Below are 20,983 nucleotides of genomic sequence, written 5' to 3'. Positions count from 1 at the left end.
CATATCCCACTGATCTCTTTGGGATTACTGATCTGCCTTCCATTAAGTGTGCTTCTGTACTTTGCTGGGTTGGGATCTCCACAAACAGACATGCTAATGGGCAAAGAAGAGACAGAAGAAGGCAGTGTCTTTAAAACTTGACACCACTCTGAACTGACACTAATGGTGATTTTATCAAGTTAATTCTACCTTGTTAGTCAACAGTTTACAGTGCCCTGGAAGTTGCTAGAGGGTAATGATTGATGAGGAGTGTAATTTTGTGCTCTCAGTCGTGACTCCCTATGCTAGCCCTGCTAGCCCAATATTTCTCTACAGCATGCATGGAAATGACAAAATCTATCAGAAATTGCTACTGAAATGGATTGAGCAGGATGAGAGAGAAGCCAGCACACCTGCTCTCTCAAGTCAAAGGCAATCAGCAGAGCACACAAAGACTTATGGTGTTCAAATTAATATGAATTAATTTTTCAGAAATAAGATCAGTGGAAAAGATTAACAAATTTTTTTCCCCACCACTCAGAATCAAAACAGAGAGAAAATCTGTCTGAACTGTTATTCATTAGAGCTGGTGCAGTAGCTGAATCCCTGCCCAGGACCCCACAGTGTCAGGCACTAAGCAAAGGCAAAGCAAACAGCCAGCCCTGATCTCACAGTCACTGCATGGGCACCCACTGCTGCCATTGTTGGTCCATTCTGGTGCCCCCCACCCCTGACTGCTGCTCTGAAGATCTATTTTCTGCCTTCTCTGGTCAATGTTGAGCCCAGCCAAGGGGTGCAGATGACAACAAAGCAGTAGCAGCCTGAAGGAAGGGTGCTCTGAGTTGGAGAACAAAGCTGCCTCAAGCTCTGCACAGGAACAAGGGGGGACACCAATATCAGCCTTCACTGCATGCTTGTGTCCCCCTCACTGACAAAGACAGTCACCAGGGCAGGGGGGCAATGCTGATCTTGCTCTGCCTTCCTGCAACTGGCAAGTTACTCCTTTTAAAGTGGTGGAGCTATACTACCCCAAGCTACCTGCACAGCTTTGCTTTTCCTCACATCAAATACAGTCAGTCTAAACTGGCCCTGGAATGCCAACTGGTTGAGCATTTCTAACCTCACTGTGAGAGATTCTCCAGTGAAACTGAAAACTCCACCAACATTATCTTCCTTTTTAGAATATTACAAGCAGATTGCTTCCTAGTTAATCCTGAGATCTGATTTTATCTCCACATGTGAATTTCATAGGGTTTTTTGTTGTTTTCAAGCCTCAGTATATCAAAATGATTTTATTTCTCTGGAGAAATAAAATATATTTTGTAGCCTTTAAGAGGCTCACTTAATAGTTCACTACACTTACTTATCTTTCCCTTAACCCTTGTCGTTGTCATAGGTAATTCACAGTTCAGGTGCTATTTCTGAATCCTGACTTATTCTTTGTCTGCAGGCCAAAAAGTCCCTACATCCTTTGTGAGAATGCTATTCACTACTGATAATAAGCTGATGAGCCCATAGCCATTCAGGCCTTTCATGTTTCCTTCTTTAATGAATGATATTGTGACACTGCACATTAATAGCATCTTGCTATTTTTCAAACAGTATTTGAAGACTTAGTGAACATTGCATGTTGTTTTCACACAGACTTGCAGTCTTCTAAGAAGGCAGCTGAAATAGCTTCCTCTCTATTTTGGTGTTTTCTCTTTTTTTTTTTTCCTCTTTCCTGACCTAACTCAATTTCTGTTAAGACTTTGGGGGGTGTTTTATGTTTTAAGGATGTTTTACTTGTATGGAGTAAAAAACCCACAGAGAATTATTCAATCCTCTAAATAATTTCTATTGCACTGGAAAGCTCTCCACAGCCAGACAGGCATTATAATGCTCTTATTATTATCATTACTAGTTACAAAAGAAAAGTCTTTCTACATTAAAAGCATATAATCATTCACTGTATGCTGAGGAAATGCCAATATTAGTATCTCCCATTAGGTCTGGGCATTTATAACATATCAATATTTAGTAAATGGTAAATTCTGGCATGATCTTTTCATGCTTCCCATCTATTTTTTTCCAGGATCATAGCTCAAGTAATTCTAGATCCTGCACAACCCATTGATTATGGTCATATTTCTCCTCCATACTGCACCACCATTAAGTGCCCCTGAGCAGAATCAGGTGCCCGAAGTGGGAGGTACAACACAAAGAGACCTCAAAGACCTTTCACCTTAAATGGACAAAATGAAGCAGAGATGATCAACAGGTGGCCCAGGATGTCATCTGAAAGACAGGGTTTTCGTCTTGTAGGAACCCTGCTGGCTGACAGACTCACAGATGTGACTGGTACAAAAGTGGGATGAAGCTGCTGGAACCAACAGGGTTTATCAGGATACCTTCGGTGCCATGCACGTGGGTTGGCTGTACCAGATGTACCATCATTCCCACCTCATAACAGGGAGCCAGAGGTGAACTGGCTTGCTCAAGGCCAGCCAGGGGTCCCTAGCAGAGCTGAGAAGGGCAAAGAGCTCCCCTGTTTCACTGCAGTGTCATATTCACCCACTACCCTTTCTTTTTTAATTTTACCTATTAGCTTTTCATTTAAAAAACTCACTTCCTTTGTGCCAGACCTTGCATAGATTTGGTCAAGTGAATAATCCCTTGAAACAAATTTCAGCAAGGATTTGATTTAGGGCTCAACCCTTCACTGAGTAAACTTCAGTTTCTTCTTTCTTGCCATGCAGAGTAAAAGCAGGATACAATGGAGTTACTCCTTATGTTTTCCTTAGATGATGCTAAACATTCCCCAAGCATCCAAAACACTAAACCACCTGTGACTTGCCAATTAAAAAACCCCACAGAGCAAACCACACTGGTTGAAGTAAGCCTTGCCTGGGGATTCCAGCATGATCACCATCCCACACTATGCACATGTGCCTGTCTGCAAGCATTTCTGAATTGCTCAGCTGTGAATATCACAGGCAGGCCCTTCAAACTTCGAGCCTTTAGCAGAACACAAAGAAAAGGAAAAACGACTAGCCTGTGTTCACTTACAACACAAAAAAAGCCCTGAAGGCAATCAATGCCTGACACACACGTGCAGCAATATTATTCCAGTTGCCTAGGAACCAATGCAAGTAGCCTGCCTAGTGAGGGATGCCCACACAGTAAACGAATGCAAGGAAGTTGGCACTAATATGACATTGACTGAACATTCTAGTTAAAATATAAGGCAAGTAAAACCAACCTCTAAAGCTAGTTAAGTTGCAAAAGACAACACTTGATGAAAAAGCTGGTATACTTTAGTTTTCTGTTTACATATTCCAGATAATATTACTGTGCTACCCTGCACAAATGAAAACAGGATAATCTGGGCCAGAAGATTTTGATCAGTTTTGATAGATTCAGGTGAAATTAAATTACCAAGAGAACTTAACATCTACTTAGGTGCCTACATTTCCTCAAAGAAGTGCTGAGCAGATCACTTCAGAGCTCTTTGAACTAGCTATCAACATCCGATAAGTTAAGCTCCTTCAAAAATTAGGTACTAAACTGCTGGCACAACTCGGGTGAGCCGGGCCTGGGAAAAGGCTTTCTAGCATAAGACAAACCAATCAAACCAAGAGGGAAAATTATGTACTTTGAGTGATGCCTTTGACCTGTGCCAAGGCATTTCCTGCAAATGTTGTATGCTACGATTTCAGTCTCTACCTAACATCTATCTTTAACATTCTCCCAAATGCTCAAAGTTGCATTTGTCCAGTGACACAGCATCCATAACACTGTAAGCTCTAACTCTGCAGAGACTTTGGCATGCTCAGCCCCAGAGCCTTCAGTAAGACTTGTCACTATGTGCAAAGTACATTCACAGGTCTTATCAGGATGGTGGCCAAAGATTATGGAGGCATCCAAGCTGGTTGATATAGTCAAGCCTGTTCTGTGGCACGTCTATTTTAAACTCGGGCCTTCTGGTTTGTATCTTAAAAGGTCTACATGTCTTAACTGATCAGCAGAACAAATTAACTTAGCAAAGTGAAAACAGTTTAGCCTTGATAAATGAATATGAACACAAAAGAGCAACTCTCCATGGTTCACATACATCTACAGTCAGCACATAAAAGGAAAGGAATGGACTAAATTGTTCTTAACAGTCAAGTAACTTTACCAGCAAAACACAACAAATTTAATTGCCTGTGAAAGTAATCACTAGGATGATGACAGGTAAGACCAAAACTTTATTAACTTGGTAACATAAAATAATCTTAATCATAACCATGATTGCTAAATTGTCTGATGTGACAGAAAACATGTTTTAATGAATTCTATTCTCATTCCAAAGGTAATTTTCTCAGTATTCCTAGAGATTTTAAAATTGTTAAAAATTGGTTTAAGTTATAAAACAAATACAGCCACTACTATAGACAACAGTGCCACTACACAGACTTCACTTCTGTTGTTTGATTGTTGGTCTTTTTTTAATTTTAGGAGAAAGACACAAAACCTTTTCCCCACATTAGTGAAGAACAAACAAAATCAGAGCAACTTGAAGGGAGGTGCCTGCTTGCTAATAGGCAAGGATAGCTCTAACAAGCTATTACTGCCAAGGATATTTAAAGCCATTGCACAACACATGTAAATATAAAATAAGTGATATAATATGATCATTTTATATGTTTACACACTAAATTTAAGCCCAGGGCAATTATAGTCCAAGAAATAAAATAGGAGGTAGATGTGCAGTTCGTTTAAGTTGCCAGAACTCCAGCAAAAGCAGAGCTCTCAGAGTTTACATGAGCTGAAAATTTGGTCCATGAAATATGCAGTTAATTCAAGAGGCTTTAAATAGTTTTCATGATTTAAAGGCCTTCAAAAACAAGGTGAAATTGTGAAATTTTGAAGGAACCCTGATTAAATGTTATATAAATATGAGTAAGACAGAAAAGAGGGAAATAAGGGACAGAAGAATCAAACTGACTGGAAGAGGCATCAAAAGGATAGGACAATTTTCAAGAAATTGTTTAACTGCTGACTCACAGCTTTCATTAAGATCTGTACAGAATGGCCACCTCCCAAGAAAAGCCAGAGAAAGGATGTATCATTAGAAAGCTTATGACTTTGTGAGCCCACCCTTACATTCAAGGCAGCAAACTGTTGCGCTGTATTGTTGAGCGGGATGTAAAGAGCCTGCCAAGCACAGCCCACAGACCCGCTAATTAAGTGAACTGATTGTGTTTGTTTTGGAACCGTTTGCCAACAAAGGAATGTGTCACACTGATTAGTGAGAGAAGGGTATGTAATATATGTGTATTCAAACCCTGGGGAGTGCATAACCCAGGTATTCACTCTGTTTGCCCAAGGACTGACAAAAATGACTCTCAAGCAAATAACCAGACCAAAGAGAAACTCCAGCCCTCAAGAGGGGCCCTCCTTTTCTCTCAGCTGTATCTATCTAAAGAATATCCATCCTTCATAAATTCCTGCTGAACTCTGTGCCAAAAACTGCTGAAAATATTTTGGAGAGAAAAAATCTCTTCACCTCAAAGCTGACCTATGAGACCATGAGGATGGAAAGTGAACAGCCAACTGAGAATCCCTTGGAACTGTAATGGCCACTCTGACAGCTGTCACTCTTAAAGAGCAAGAAAGGTCAGGGTGGTTGCCAAAAAAACCAAATGCCAGCTCAACACATATACATATATACATACACACACAAAAAAGCAGGCTTCACTTTTTAAGCAAGCAGCAAAGAGCTGAAGTCTGCAAAAGATGTCATGCACCCACTTTTGAATATTTCTAAATTAACAGCCCAGTTTGAGGGTAGAATTAATAGCTCAAGAGTAAACAAACATTCAAATGCAAAAAGGAAAACATGGTCTTCAGTGTTCAGCAGCTCTTTCCTCCTCGACTCACTAGCTTCAGCCAGGGTACCTGACAGTCTAGTATTGTGTACAAAATATGAATACTATGCTGTAGATAGCAATTCCAGAAAACCAGGATGGAGAAAAGGGAGTTGTAGCCAATTATCTCTGTACACTGTGGACTCAAGATAGTACAACTAAATCACAAATCTGAGCTGTTTACTCAGAGCTCTGTATGACAACTGACAAGGAAAGCTGAACACGTCATCAGAATTTTCAGGTATCATTGCAAGTCTTCACATGGATGTTTTAGGACTTGCCACTCCATTTTCCACAGGTTGCTCTGTACATCTCCCTATTTCTAACTAGCCTCCTCACCTTAAATTTGTCTTATTAGTGGTCGCTCCACCTGCTTTAGAAATCTCTCTCATCTTCAAGAGATGGAAACAAACACAAAATCCCTCTAGTGGCTTTTCCTGCACTGCTTTGGAGCTGATGGAGCTGCACAGTAAAGTGTACAAGCTCCTCTGTTGGCATAACTTGCCTCCAGAGCAAAAATATGGAACTGAAATAATCTGGTTAGTTCACATAGGTGCATGTGTGGTAATGAGATGAGAAAACTAACTAGGAAGGGAAACAGAAAATGCTGGGGATAAAAACAAAGTTAAGTTATAAGGAATACAAAAGGAGTAAGCAGAATGAAAAAATAAGGAAGAGAAATATCGGAGAACCTTTCATGCTTATTGTGTTTTAATTAAAACCATTAACAAAGACTGCTATCTTTGGCATGACATCAACCATAACTTCACATTTGTTAAACATGAACACAACTCCTTTCTGGCTTCTAACTCGCATAAACACAGGAGCTAGAGCAGCTTCTGTTGGCTTGAACTGCTGACAAATTCTATTCAATTCCAGAGGGTTTTGAACTCTGTAATTGCAAGGTATGTCTGAGCTCAGCTGAAGGGCAGGGAAACAATATACACCCAATAATGTTTTTGTGACCAAAAATCCCCCAGACAAATCAATTTTTAATGTAAACTTGTATTCCCAAATGTTCCTTCACATCCTCATTAATCTTTTGGGAATATCTTCAATCACCTTTTATACAGTCTCAAGAGACAGCTTATGTTTTATGCCATCCTAGTCTTTCTTTTTAACTCAGCCTACCTCACCATGCACCCTAGATGCATTCTTTCTTAAAAACCATTTATAGAACTCAGCAACACACCTTGTTTAGCTTTTATCCACTGCTTTGTCAATACATTTTTTAGAATAAGACTCTGGAAAAACAATGTGCAAACAACCTTTGAAACTGAGATCAGACTGAAAATCCCTTAACAGTAGTCCTTGGTTACTTGTAATTTAACATCTTTGTGCATGCAGGGAAACCAGATTCTTAACAAACCTTTTTAACAGGCTGGTCCTGATTGTTTCCAAATGTGGGTCCTTGGTTTTTTTCCCTTTCAAATTAACACTTTGGAGAACAAACTACAATGACTGTATTTGAAACAGCCCAAAAAAATACTTATCTGTGGAGGAATGCTGTGCTGTCACATTTACTGTCTTTCTGTTAAGGGTGGAAAAAAATGTATCTCCTTTATTCAAGAAGGAACACTTTCAAGACACTACTGAAAAAAAGTAGTAACACTGCTGTGTTGCCAAGTCTGCTTTGGTTTCCTGCATTTTGCTTCTAGGTTTTCCATGTGACTCCTGTCCCTGATCTGGCATCCAGTACTCTACATGATCTGAAATAAAGTTTTATTGTTTAGTTCAGGACTCGCATACACTTATACTTAGTTTGTTGCCACCCGAGAATAGCAATATCGTTAAAAAATATGAAATCTTGCATATACAGGAACAAAGGAATAAGCAGACAAAGAGCAGAGAACTAGCCATAACATTTCACAGGGAAGACACTTCAGAATGGATGGTTATTGTTTTATAATGGCTGACTGCTGTACATTATGGGCCCAGTGATACCAGAGAACAGAAAGATGTTTGTGATCACTCCAGAAAAGTAATTTGGCTTTTCAGGACACTTTGCAAACTCAGAAGAGCTTTGGATAAATCACACTGTGTGATGATACTGGGGGCTCTTCCCCTTTTGAACATCTATTCTGAGACTTACAGGGCTTTGGGAAGTAGCACTTCTCATTTGTTTCCACACTTGCTCATGGTGGCCTCTCTGGAGCAGCAATCTACCGTACTGCTCAGAAATGTGCATTAGTGGAATCCAGTCCCTAATTATTTAAATGAAAGGTCATGAGGCTGAGAGTCCTCAAGGCTTTAACACTCAAATCAAATGTATGACTGACATTACCACATTGGAGTACCTGCTTGTAGAAATGTCCTCAAAGGGGTAAAGGATCTCTCCATTGTTGCAAATCTCACAGATGAAACCCTTTTGGCTGCAAAGGCTGCAGCTGTACACATGAGAGGTGGCAAACTTGATCACCTTCCCCAAGAAAGGAGCCAGCTTTCCTTCAATAACCTGGAATGAAAAGGCAATATTGAATGAACCCCCCAGAAACAACCAGAATGCCCTAAGGCATTATTACTACAGAAATACATGCTGTTGGTTAAAACAATAGGAGAGTTACTTCCCAACAAACATAGATCCATGAAAACACAAGTGATAATAGTAGTCAATGAAGCAGCAATGAATTGAACATGAAAACTAACTTAGTATCTCTTTCTAAGTGTCTACACAGCAATAACAGAATATTAGTAGTTATTTTAAGTGCAACAATGCAGTCATACAATAGGGCACAAAGTAGTAAATAGGAAACGAGTTTAAGGCTTCCCATTATCTGACAGCTATGAATACTGCCTTACAATTTTCACTTCTTCTTACTTTTTATGCACATATCACAGTTTTGGTTTTGTTTCTTTACCTTCAAAGTACAAGTTTTTGCATGTACTTCGTGAACGGAGTCCTGGTTTTAGTCCTTTACTAGGACTGTGTTTCCCACTGAAAACTATTCAAATATAATGTTCTACTCTTTGCCAAAATGAATAACTTCTTAAGTAAAGTCTTGAAGAGGAATTTGTTGTTTTTTTTTTTTTTTTCCCTTTAGTGTCCAGCTCTCAAATCAAGAAGCCCCAGAGAATCTTGCTAGACCATTAGAAGTGATTAGCACTCCTCATGTTGGTGTGGAAAAAATGACTAGGCCATATACCTTAAGCTGCTAACCACAACACTCATCTAAATTTGTGACTTGGAGACAATGCCTCAATAAGGGGTGCTATTCAGGCAAAATACTTTCCATTCAGATCAAACTTCTAGAGACTTTAAGGAATTCTGCGGCTGTAGGGAATAATGAAGATGGAATAAGGCCCGAAGTGCATATTCTTCTCTCCTGGGCTTCCTGTGGTCTGAATGGCAGCTTGCCAGATTAGTGATAGAAATGTGTCATGGGATTTGATAGCAACCTCCTGCAAAAAGGAAAAAGAATGCAGTAATTGCTGACTGAAGATTTACATGGGGCTATGCCCTGGAACCCAAGAGTGGGGAGTTTTACACTTAAATGAGTGTCAGACTCAGTTCTCTAAATATGGTAATACACCACTTGTAATTTGGGTTTAGTGTAAACAAATCTAGAGAAAGCAGAGATATCAAGGCAAAGAAGAACAACAGAGTGTCTGGAAGCAAATGCCAGGTAGTAAGGAAACAAATTTGTCTTCCAGGGCAACATTCTGCCCACTAACCAAGAAAGCCACTACTAACAAGCACACCTAGAAAAGAAGGTGCATGGGGCGTGCTGGTGTTGATGGCACAGGCTGAAATGTGCCCCTTCTTTGCCTTCAGCTCCGGCTAACAACACCTGCAACAACAGGAAGCAGCAATGTTATTGCTACTACTGCAGATAGGACATCTGCTCATGTCAGAGGAAAAATGACGTTCCTATTGCATCCTGGTATAGGAAGATCCCCTTCAACCACAACATAAACAACGCAGAGAAGCTGCTGCATGAAATACAAAAATGAAGCCATAGTTCAAGGCAGTGATACTGCTAACCTTCTAAACAGATGGTCAGAAGCTAATTTAGCTCCCCTAGGCTGGGGTTTGTTTTTCATTTTGAAGGAAGGAATATTTTGCACAGTTACAGAGTGGGTCTGAAAGTCAAACAAGGGGCTTTCAGGGAGCAGGGGAAAGACACGGAAGTTGACAATATTCAATAAACAGAAAGAAAGAAACAGTGAAGCCACCCAGCTAGTGAAAAAGCTACAATCAGTCTCAAAAAACCCACTTAGGCACTAATAGATGAAATACACATACAAAGATAATAAAGACCACAATGCATACAAATCTTCCAGAGAATGTTCATGCTATAGCAGTCACCTCAGGCCACAAATGCCCAGCTCAAAATGCCAGTCTAAAGATTACAAACAAACTCTAAATCTAAACTAATGTCACTGTCAGCAACAATGTAGAAGTTAAATCTCTGAATTGAATTAACATTTTTTATAATGTAATAAACACAATTATCATAATCTGCTGCCTTCCTATGCACTGGGGGTGAATTTAAAACTACAAGGAACAAAAGCTTTCCTGTGCTGAAGAGTGCACAACCTAAGCAAGACACACTGAGTGGGCAGCTGCCCTGAGGAGATGGTGTCATTTGTCCCTCTTTATTTATTTATTTGTATGGTTTGCTGTAGCACTATAGTGGGTGGGCTTGTTACTCTGGCCACCACAGACATACAAGGAAGATGATATCTTCAAAGAGCCATGCATGCCAATTTTGCAATGTGAATTACAGGCCATTTTACTGTATTATAGAAGGAAGACAAAAAGCAGCATCAAATCAACGTTATCACTGGTTTTAGCATCTGTAAATTGTGTTATTTTGTTTCATCAGAGACCTCAAGGCTGTGCACAGGATGATTTTTCCTTGCAGCCTTCTCTCATTCTTGTTTGTAGCTAGTAAGAATAAAATCCTCATCTCCATTTATGCTAGGCAAGCAGAAAGAAGATTTCTACTTGCTCTCCCATGTCTACTTGCTGTCTACTCACTGTTTTGTGGTAACAGTTTCACAGTGAGTGTTTTATGGCTTGGGAAAAGGAGCACAGAACATGTCATCAAAGGTTTTAAAACTTCTCCTGTGACTGCCAGAGGTCCAGAGTCTGTCAGTTTAGACATCCCGGAACCATAATGGAAGAGTCCCAGGATCTTCTCCCAGTTGTTGCTAGAATCTGATTTTGAGTTTCAAGGAAAAAGAAGTGATTAAAGAATAAGAAGTGTGATAGTCAAATGTAATGCATTATCCAGGTATCATGGAAATTATGGGAGAAAAAGCAAGACCTCAAGAGGCTGTCTTGGCAGAGCCACTAATACTTATATCACTCTTTACAGCTGTATCTGTTCCTAAAGCCTTTCAGTGACGGAGACTTCACAGCCCCCATGCAGTCTAATCCAACACACGTCCGTTCTCACTGCTGGAGTTGCTCCCAAGCTTTGACCTGAACCTTTCCTAAGAACATTTCAGTTTACAAAATAAGTTTACAAAATAGAGAAACTGAAATCACACACTACAAGCTGCAGTAAAGTACATCATGTTTCAGAAGTGTGGCAATTTAGCACAAAACTACATTAAGAGTATGCCAAAGGAAGAGAAACCAAAATTTTCACCCTCTCTTTAACATAGGGCATGTCTCAGCACACACCTGGCAAAGGCTTAAAAATATATGTCTGCCTCTTAAAAATAAAAAAGCATCAAGATTAAATTAAAATTTTGCTGAGATCAGATTCTCTTCCACTGACAGCACACATAAAGAGCAAGGTCTGTTTCTAATCCAAACTCTTTGTAGAGCAAGCAGCTGTTCAATTGGTCAAAACTATGGGTGAAAGGTGATCAATGATGGCATCCAAGCCAGCAATTGACAGAGGGTACAATGCAGCTTTTTCTTCCTTAACTGGTCAAGGAGTCCATTCCAACATCACTTTGGACACAGGCTATGCTTATCACTGCTGTACCCAGAATACATTGGGGTACACTACTTGGTGACAACAAAAAAAAAACCAGTTGTGTCCAGAAGTCCAAAGCAAGCTATGTCTCTGAACAGCCCCAGTATTCATATCAGAATCACTATTCATCTCTCTGGATCAGGAAAAACATTTCTCTAAGCTTCCACAAGACAGAAAGCCATGGCTTTGCACACAGCAGCTCCTGTGTGTGTCCCAGTAAGAACTGTATAAAAATACACACCCACATGTACATACATAAAAGACAGGCCCTGCCCTCCAAGCACTTACAATTTAAACCAGCAAAGCAAACACTGCTTTTTACAGTAACTGCCACATATCTCCCACCTGAAATGTGACAAGCTATGTTTTGGAGGAGCCTCCCATACAGGTTCCCTGCCCACACTGCAGAGCATCCCTCTGGCCAGAGATTGGCTGCAGGGGCCAGGGCTGTCAAGAAGAGAGAAGAAACCAGGAAATCCAGCAAGAGCAGCTACCTGCCCCACTGCCCAGCCTCCTGCACATGGCTTGGGAAAGCTCAAGCTGTACTAAAGAGCAAGAGGGGAAGGCAGAGACTTGTTTGCAGCAATGGGAGAAACAGAAGGGGTACAAGTATCTGAACATGTGTTGAAAGGGTGGTGGCACAATTATTTTAGATGACTTCTGAAACAGAGGCTTCACATACAAGTCAATGTATAATATGTGTGTGTGTATAATACACATACAATATATATTATATATGAATAAAGGTAAATCAAATTTTCTTCTTGGTATATCTTTGTGTTCGGTTGGGGAGCAGTATAATTCTGAAGAAACAATTGCTCAGAATAAGTGAGGTGAGGGGAAAATACAGGGACTGCCAAACACCAGCAGACAAGCCAGTGTTGGCAAAGGCTGTGAGAGTCTTGTACAGTGGGAAGACAGGACACATGCACTGGGTTATGTGTTTCCTGATGCACCAGGAAGACAGAAGATAAAAGGCAGCAGTGGCTATGGTACAAGTCCCTTTGGATACACATTTATATGATTATGAGGGCAATGTGTGATCAGTCAAAGTTAAACCATTTGTCAGGAGGGCTGCTCACCCTCAGAGGTTTCCTGATCCTTCTAGTCAAAAGCTGGAACTTACTTATGGTTCCCTTCAGCTATCAAGGTGATGTTTTCACAAATAAATGGGCAGCCATCTGTCCCCAGAGAACAAGAACTGCAAAGGCCATAGACCAGAGCACCCACCAAGCCAGAGAAACCCTCCACGGTGGCCCACTATGTACACAACAGGGCTCTTCTTCACAGACAACTTCCAGAAGCAGCAGGTGTTGCCCAGGGGCCTGTGACCAGTGTCCCTGTGTCTGACCTTCACAACACATTTGTGAGCCCACAGCAGTGCCCTGCACTGGAGGAGAGGCAGTCCCCTCATCTCTGACACACGCTGACTTCCAGCTCTGCCCTGACTCCATCCCTCCTCCTGGCTGCCTGGGCTGAGCACAGCAGTTCCAGAGGTCTACCTCTGAGGCCCCACTGCCCAGACCCAGCTGTGCCTCTATGTAGCACAAGCCCCCATTACACACAGCAGAGAAGTCAAGTCATTCTGTCTTCCCTGCTCAGTCAACAAAAACTCCTTGTATGAGAACCTACTTACCAGCATGAAGGAGGGTTGCACAAACTAGTCCCATGGGAGAGCAATGTAGAGAGCATGGTGTTGCAATGTATGTTTTCATATTAAAAACCAAACTAGAAAAGTGGTCAAAGGAACAGTGGCAGAACTTCTCAAGTCTGTTAAGAGTTTTAGCCCAGAGAGATGGCGACCTAAACTCATGACTTGTAGTAACTTTCTGTTTGGGAAACAGAGTAAGACCAAAAACTAGGCATAAATAAACCCTATTACAGAATTAGAGTTTGTTCCAGATCCTGAGAGTTGTTCAAATTACAAAAGACATTAACAGAAGCTTCTGGGACTAACTGAAAAGCAATAAAATATTGATTAGACAAAGCAAGCATGGAAGATCCCTCCTAACTCAGTCTGTATCATTTCCATAGAGGTAATATCCCAACAACTTTATCAAGAACTAGGAGAGGTATGTAGAAACAGAAGGACAAATGAGTTAGCTGTAATCACTAGGTACTTCAAGTAACACCTGCAATAGCCTTCCACCCACCTATTAGATCAGGGCCACAGAAATAACCAAACTTTGCATCATGGCCACATAAATCAGTATTGAAGTCTAACAGACATTATGAACTTTTTGGACAGGAAAGAAAAAGCAGCACAGTTTTCAGACATTTCTGAGGGCAGTGAGTGTTTTATTTTGAGGGCAGGACTCCTGTCAGCAATGTTAGATAAGAAGCAAAAGGTACTGAGTAAGATCTGCATCCCTGCAGCAGTCTATGCTGTGAATTTGAGTGAGAGTCATCAAAACTCCTACCCTGTCTGTGCATTTTTACCAACTTCTAAAAGTGCAGTAGATGTTTACATAGCATGGAGATCATAAATACCTTTGATCACCTACATTGGGACTGTCAGAACAGACAGTAAAAGGAATACAGCTTGCTGAGCTTTCAGATACACTGTTCTGCTCAATGTGAGGAGCTGCCAAGGTTAAGAAGTCTAGATTCTCAACGGTGAATGTCATTGTATATTACAACCACAAAAAGCATTTCTGGATTAAAATAATTTTAAATTAAATTTGCTTCTCTGAGTAATTCCAACCATATGATAATAAAAGTAAAATCTGACACAGTCTAAACAAAAAAATCCTTTACTAAGATCCAAGATAATGGAGACTCAACAGATGAAAGATATTTTAACAGAAGCTATCCAGAATCTAAGAGCAGGAAGATAAATCTACACACATCTTTGGACAGATATTCTGCCAGCTCTGGCACAAGGGGCAATCAACCAGGGGCATCATGTAACAGTATGTCTGTAAACACTGTCACTTCACTGTGGCTAAGTGATCAGGGAATAAACACTGAAATGACAACTTGTGAAACTTCCCCAGTGCTCCGAGTCCTCAGATCAAGACCTGCAATTACCTCAGGAATCAGAAGCACTGGAAGAAACTCGGGTTACTAGCCTCATAAAGGAGAACCTGCTGCTACTGCTCTGCACAAGAGCCTGGACACCAGAGTTAAGTATTCCAGGTAAAGTGGTAAAAATACTGTAAAACTCATGTTCTGTATTCCTGCCACTGTGAGACAAGCTAAATTTGCCAAATGGCTTTGTGACCCCACCCTTGTAAATCAGCTTGTTAATCATTATCGTCATAGAGGCGATAAAGTTGTTTTATGAGCCAACACTAAAGCAGTAACATTAACTACTTTTGCAGGGGCTGGTGTGTTTCTCTGCAGATAACATTTATTAGAAGGCACTCTCTTTAAAGGCACAGGTTTGCCTCATAACCTTCTTTTGAAGCACTGAGCAATCTGTTCCTCTTACTCCTCCAGTCTGATCTACATGTCAGACACAAGTGATGCCTGGAGGGTATGGGTTAAGTGATATGAAATCCCTAAAACACCTTGAACTACAGGTTCAAATCTAAACTGGATTGTCCTGGCCTCTCCTGACAGAACAAAATTTATGATTATTTCTCAAGGCCAGACGCACATTTGGCTCTATTGGAGAGACAGACATAGACAGAACTTGCCAGGAGGCACTGACGCAATGCAGAAGAGACATGAAAGGCCAAGAGGCACTTAGAAAACAGAAAGGGTGGTGGACATGAAATTCATTCATGATCCCAAATTATGTAAATTGAAGAGATTGAAAGTACTTTAATTCACAGGAATAATGTCACAGGCATGTCTGGCAGAAGGAAGCTATGTGAAAGAGCAGTCAACAACTGCACAGCTTTCCACCATCCTCTACAGAAAAGGCTTCTGCCCCCATTGGTTGTTTTCTTTCAACCTCTTCAGAAACAACTAGTCTGAATCATGCCTTTTCCTAACAAATTCAGAGGTAACCTCCAGCTTTGCCTAGACTTCAAAGCACCACAGAGAATACGCCTTCTGGACTGAATGAAAGGGTAGATACAGTAACTTTAACAGACAGTCTTCAATTCACCACTTGGATGCTCACTACCCTCCAAATTCCACCAGTGGAAGCTTTGTGGAGGACAACTAAACATTCAATAATCTTTCTTCACCTCCAGGACAGATGAGAAATATGCTTTTAAAGGAACTACCAATGATACAAGAAAACATGTCTAGAAACACCTTTAGAAACATCCAGTTTGTTCCTCACCCTCTAGCACAACCAAAATGACTGTCTGATGTACTTAAAAACTTCTCACCAGAGAGATACCACAACAGTCCAGTTCTCAGAAAAACTGGAAAGTTGTTCCTAATGCCTGCCTCAGTTCTCTTTTGCTGCAATCAGCTACCTTTACTTTACACTCTACCTCCTATCCTTACATTGCAGCATATATTTCAGAAACCATTTTCTGACAAATTCTCTTGTCTGTCACAGGTAATTTTTGTCACAAGCCAGGACAAGCAAAAGTGGACTGCAGGTGCAGGAACAACACAATGATTGCCTTTATCTATTTATTTACTGGAAAACAGTATTTTCTGCATTCATTAAACATGGAAGTTGGGCATTAAAGCTGAAAAGGTAAATGCAATCTCTGCCCCACAATGATTTCAGTGGGGTCAGGACTTGTGTGATAAAAACACAGACTTGGAAACAAGCGAGCTACAATATGCTTAGCTAAGGATAATGCAAGTTACAGAGAAAATAAAGGAAAAACATTCCTTGGCTGGGAAGTTCCCAGTCATTTATATCTAGGGAAGAGACAATGCTCATGGACTGCTAATTTCCTTGAGGATTTTTTCTCTTCCGTTGGCCAGATTCTTAACACCACAAATTCTTGTTATGATTTCAATGCACAATTAATCTTCAGTTAGAGGAAAAGGAAATGGAAGAAGGAAGGATAATCATGAAGTAAATGTTGCAGAGGGGCAGGTATCAGTTATGAGGCCCCATCTTTTGTGCAATATACAAGTCAGCTGGCTTTCCTTGCTCCATTTTGACTCCCAGTCATCTCTTTCAGACTGCCTGTCTTGTTTGTTTAAATTACAGGTGATTCAAGGGAAGAATGATCTCTTACTATTTGTGTGCATGCACATGAGAATCAGTCACTGTGCACTGCTATGAAACAAATTAAAAAATAATTCAGCAGTAACTTTAGAAGAGCTCCATCTTCAGTTGCAACAGGCATGCTATGGGCCACAATCCCAGCTTCCAACAGCAAGAGTGATACCACCCCACCCTGTCCTTCCTCTTCCCTTTACACCCTCCACAGGTCCCTCACTGTCCCAAAAGCCTGTTCAGCCTGTGGTACAGGTGACAGCAGGGTGGGCAGGAACAGGCGAGGCCAGGGACTCTGTTCATCCACTGCTGACACCAGTGCACACTGTGCTGTGCTAACTCATCACCCACACAGGGAAGAGAGCAACCCAAAAGGAAACCTTGCAATAAACACTGCAAAGAACAAAAAAACCCCCCCAAAAAACCCTACAAAACCAACTGCCAAATAAATCAAACTAAAGTTGAGCAAACTAAATGAGTGAGATTTGAATAAGCAGAAATCAGAAGCCCCCTTTGACTTGTTTGCATCAGGCAGTCTGCACTGACGGCAGAGCCATTTGCTGTTCACGGTCCTTCCGGAGTAAACCCCTGAAAATGTTTCACTTTAATTTAGTATTAAACAAATTAGCCCCTAACTAAAACAGGCATTTGGAAGGGGAAGAAATACAAGGTCAAGAGCAAACACTGCTAATCTCTGACAAGCACACACAGGCAGGGGGCAAGGTGAAGATGGAGTTTTACATTGGCTGGGGGAGAGGAAAAACAAACTGGTGACAGTTCAAGTCAATTTATAGCAGGAGACAGAGAGGATGACAAGGTTCCTCCAAGCCCTCCCCCACTCTTCTTCTTGAAAGGAAGAAATGCCAAAAATTTCAGCAGGTCTCTGGATGCAAGCTGACACAAGTGAAGAGGAGATGGAATTGTCTCAGTATAAACAACATGCCTGGAAATCACCTGTGCCAGCTCCCCTGCTAGCTCTGCAACAAGACTCACACTCACTGTGTTTCAATCGTCTTTCCTCCTTTCTCCTTCCCTCAAGGTTTCCAGGCAGCTACATGTCAATTTTGTCACACCCCAAGTTCTCCTGATCTTGTTGCAGGGATGAATTATAGGTTGTTTTAAGAAAAAGGTATTCAAGCAAAGGCTAAAGGTTCTTTTAATCAAACAAGGTTGAAAGAGTACCAGGGATTTGTCTGGTAGAAAACAGAAAGCACTTTACTTAGCTTAAAAACATACGAGACTCTAAATACAGAAGCAAATATGCATTCAGGCAGAGAGTATATATACTTTTTTTTTTTTTTTTTAAGGTTAAGCAGGCAATTGCATGCAGTGATATTAACTGACTCTACATGCCCACTGAGCAAGATGTTATTTCATGAGTGACAGCACAAAATTAGAAACTTTCCTGCCTTGCATAGGACTGGAACTGGGCATTTTAAGGAGAAGTCCTCTGAGGGATTTTAGAACAAGAAAGCAGCATACCAAGAAAATGGCTATGGCTACTCTGAAAAAAGCCTCTGTGAGTACAAATTATATTTAAAAGAAAAATCTAAAAAAAAATGTTCTTCTCTCATCCAAGCAGGTAGCCCTGAGACAGTATTTTATTTCTTGGGAAATCTGGATTCTCAGGATGTTAGCCCTGAAGGAACACCCAGCTGGCTCTTCCAAATCATCATTTTATGTGAAGCAGAGCAATGAGTTCAGAGCCCAATCTTGCACACTGCTAACCCACATCTCCAGTACTGAGCTTTTCATTCTGCACAGCAGAAAATAACAGAAGAAATCTGTTTAGCACAAGGCAGTAGAAAAGAGGTAACTTATATTACTGCTGCTGCTTCTACAGGCTGAAAAAAATTAAAATACATCTGGAGATCTCTACTCAAAAGCTCCTGTAAATCACTGGCACCACTACTGGGTCATTTTAAACAGTTTCATTCTAAACCGCCACACTTACCCCATGTGGCCTAGATTACATATTCACATGTGAAAGGACTACAAGTATTTAATAGACCCTGTTAAAAATTCTGGTTCCATACAGTGCTAGAACCAGTCCTACTATTAAAAATATCTACTAACAATCTTGCTAGATCTCTGGACTTTGCCTGCAATACCTAACTCAGATGAACTTGTCTTCCTGACAGCCATCTACCAAAATGCTTCTAAGCAGCTCTTCATCCCCAAGCCTGGCTAGCTCTGCCATGCTCTCTGACCATGAGCCACTCTGAATGATAGCAACTGCCTTCCCCAGAAGAGCTGAGGTAAAAAGGAAACCAGTAAGACTATTGCCACTACCACTAATTGTAACCAGAGCTGTCAGCACTTTGGGGAATTACACACACACACACCGGGAGTATCAGCTAACCTGAACCTTCCTGTTGTGTTGAAAGGCAGCTCAGTGCTGGCTAACTCCAGGGAGTGACAGAAATAAATGACGTGCCAGGTGCTTTAGGATGACCCTGCTTGAGCAGGGAGGTTGGACCAGATGACAAACTGTGGTGTTTCCAACCTCACTCGTTCTGTGATTCTGTGATAAAGGACAAGGCCACAGGAAAGCAGATGAGCTGTTTAACTGCTGCTTTGCAATAGTATCTTTTAATATTTATGAAGATGTATATTGTATGTTTTTCTCATCCTAGGACTATTTTCATATTCCTCTACTAATATACTTTAGAACTATAGTTACTTTAGAACACTGTCAGTCAGGCACAGGTCATAAAAGGATGTCATAAAGACAGCTATTAACATTATGCCATGTGGCCCAAGATGCATCTTTACATAGTACATGTAGAGAACTATCTGGTATTATTACACTGGTAGTAACACACTGCAGGACTTGCACCTGTCCCTTGTTAAGCACAGTCAATTCCCACAGAGAACTGTGACAGACAAGTCTTCAGTCATCTCAGCATAGCCAAGCCTGCCCAAAACCTAATTCTCTTTCTCATTTTCCACCTCCTGCCCCTCAAGCAGAAAAAGGGCCTGCCTAAAATTAAAAGAATCTGCTGATACACCTATATGGGTAAACCTCTTTGGTAAATAGAAATTTAAGATGATACAGCTTATACTGAATCACTGAATGACACAAATGACACCAACAGACTTTCTCACTGATTTAACTGAGTTTGCACTCATGATTTCTGAGGCTCAGCTACATACACTAAAAGCAGGAGGGTATTTGTCATGTACCTAGTTCAGTAATACTTCTAAAACTAGAGCAAGCCCAAAGTATGTTAGTCAAACCCCATTTTCTTCAATCAATACAGCCACGTGTAGAGGCTCTATGTGGGTGAGATGCTACATCCCATCCTTTTAATGCATGAATAAAAACGAACTGCTGGGCAGGGACACTACCACTGATGGGCTTGGAATTCTTCAGGCTGTATGTTACAAATCTATACTAAGTATCTACCAGCAATTGTATGAGGACTGAGTTAGCAGAAAAGAAGTTTTACTTCTGAAAAAAACAGCAAGTAAAAGGCAAAAGAAGTCCACATCTTGCATTCTTTGCTGTTGTTGGGACTGAAAAAACAACTTGTTTAATTCAACCTAAAGCTTTGCATATATAAAAATAGTAGAAAGAGCATCTCCAACCTCCTCCTTCACTTCTGTCTAGGAGGTGCAATGAAAGTACAGCAGGGGTTAAAAGCCTGGAGAAGTGAAGGAGACCTAATGATTTTTTTGCTCTTCTAAGACTTTCTAATCCCAATCTAACAATATATTAGGCTCAAATTTGGTAGATCCTTTGTTTCATTGAAGTTCATTTTTATTCCCCATGCTCTTGTTAGGGAGCTTTATAGGCAAAAATGCTTGACCAGAAACATTAAGATTTCCCAGTGAGGACTGCTTCTGTGAGACTAACAGCCCAGAGTGCCCAAAATGCTCCCAGGAGCTGTAATCAGTGCTGTATGTAACCACTGTTACAAACGTCAGAGGAAGATGAAATCATTGATCTGTCAGTCAGCAGGGGAGATATCCTCCTAATCCCTTCAGTATAGTATGTCTAGTCTGAAATCTTATAATCCTTTTATTTTATGTACTGAAACTGTGGATATTCTCATTATGGATGCTTAATCCTCTCAAAGATGATACATTTTGGC

General features: G+C 40.8%; 1 protein-coding gene across 7 annotated transcripts in view; it reads right to left on the bottom strand.

Annotated features, from left to right (window-relative positions):
* Positions 1-20,983, bottom strand: part of PLEKHM3 (pleckstrin homology domain containing M3) — a 108,345-nt gene that overhangs the window by 37,677 nt on the left and 49,685 nt on the right. For 6 of the 7 annotated variants that reach the window (XR_004498282.1, XR_004498285.1, XR_004498283.1 and 3 more), the window contains exon 7: positions 8,168-8,325. Coding sequence is in view for 3 of the 7 variants with exons in the window: in XM_015634426.2 (XP_015489912.1) it covers positions 8,168-8,325 (158 nt within the window). In the remaining 4 variants the exon portion in view is untranslated. Of the gene's footprint in view, positions 1-4,188; positions 7,580-8,167; positions 8,326-20,983 lie in introns of those variants that run through there. The other variant, XM_015634435.2, reaches the window with a different exon arrangement.

The sequence above is a fragment of the Parus major genome, chromosome 7 (genome assembly GCF_001522545.3).
Source record: "Parus major isolate Abel chromosome 7, Parus_major1.1, whole genome shotgun sequence".
NCBI classification, from domain to species: domain Eukaryota; kingdom Metazoa; phylum Chordata; class Aves; order Passeriformes; family Paridae; genus Parus; species Parus major.
Note: the sequence above shows the minus strand (reverse complement) of the source record. Positions and strands in the feature narration are given on the sequence as shown.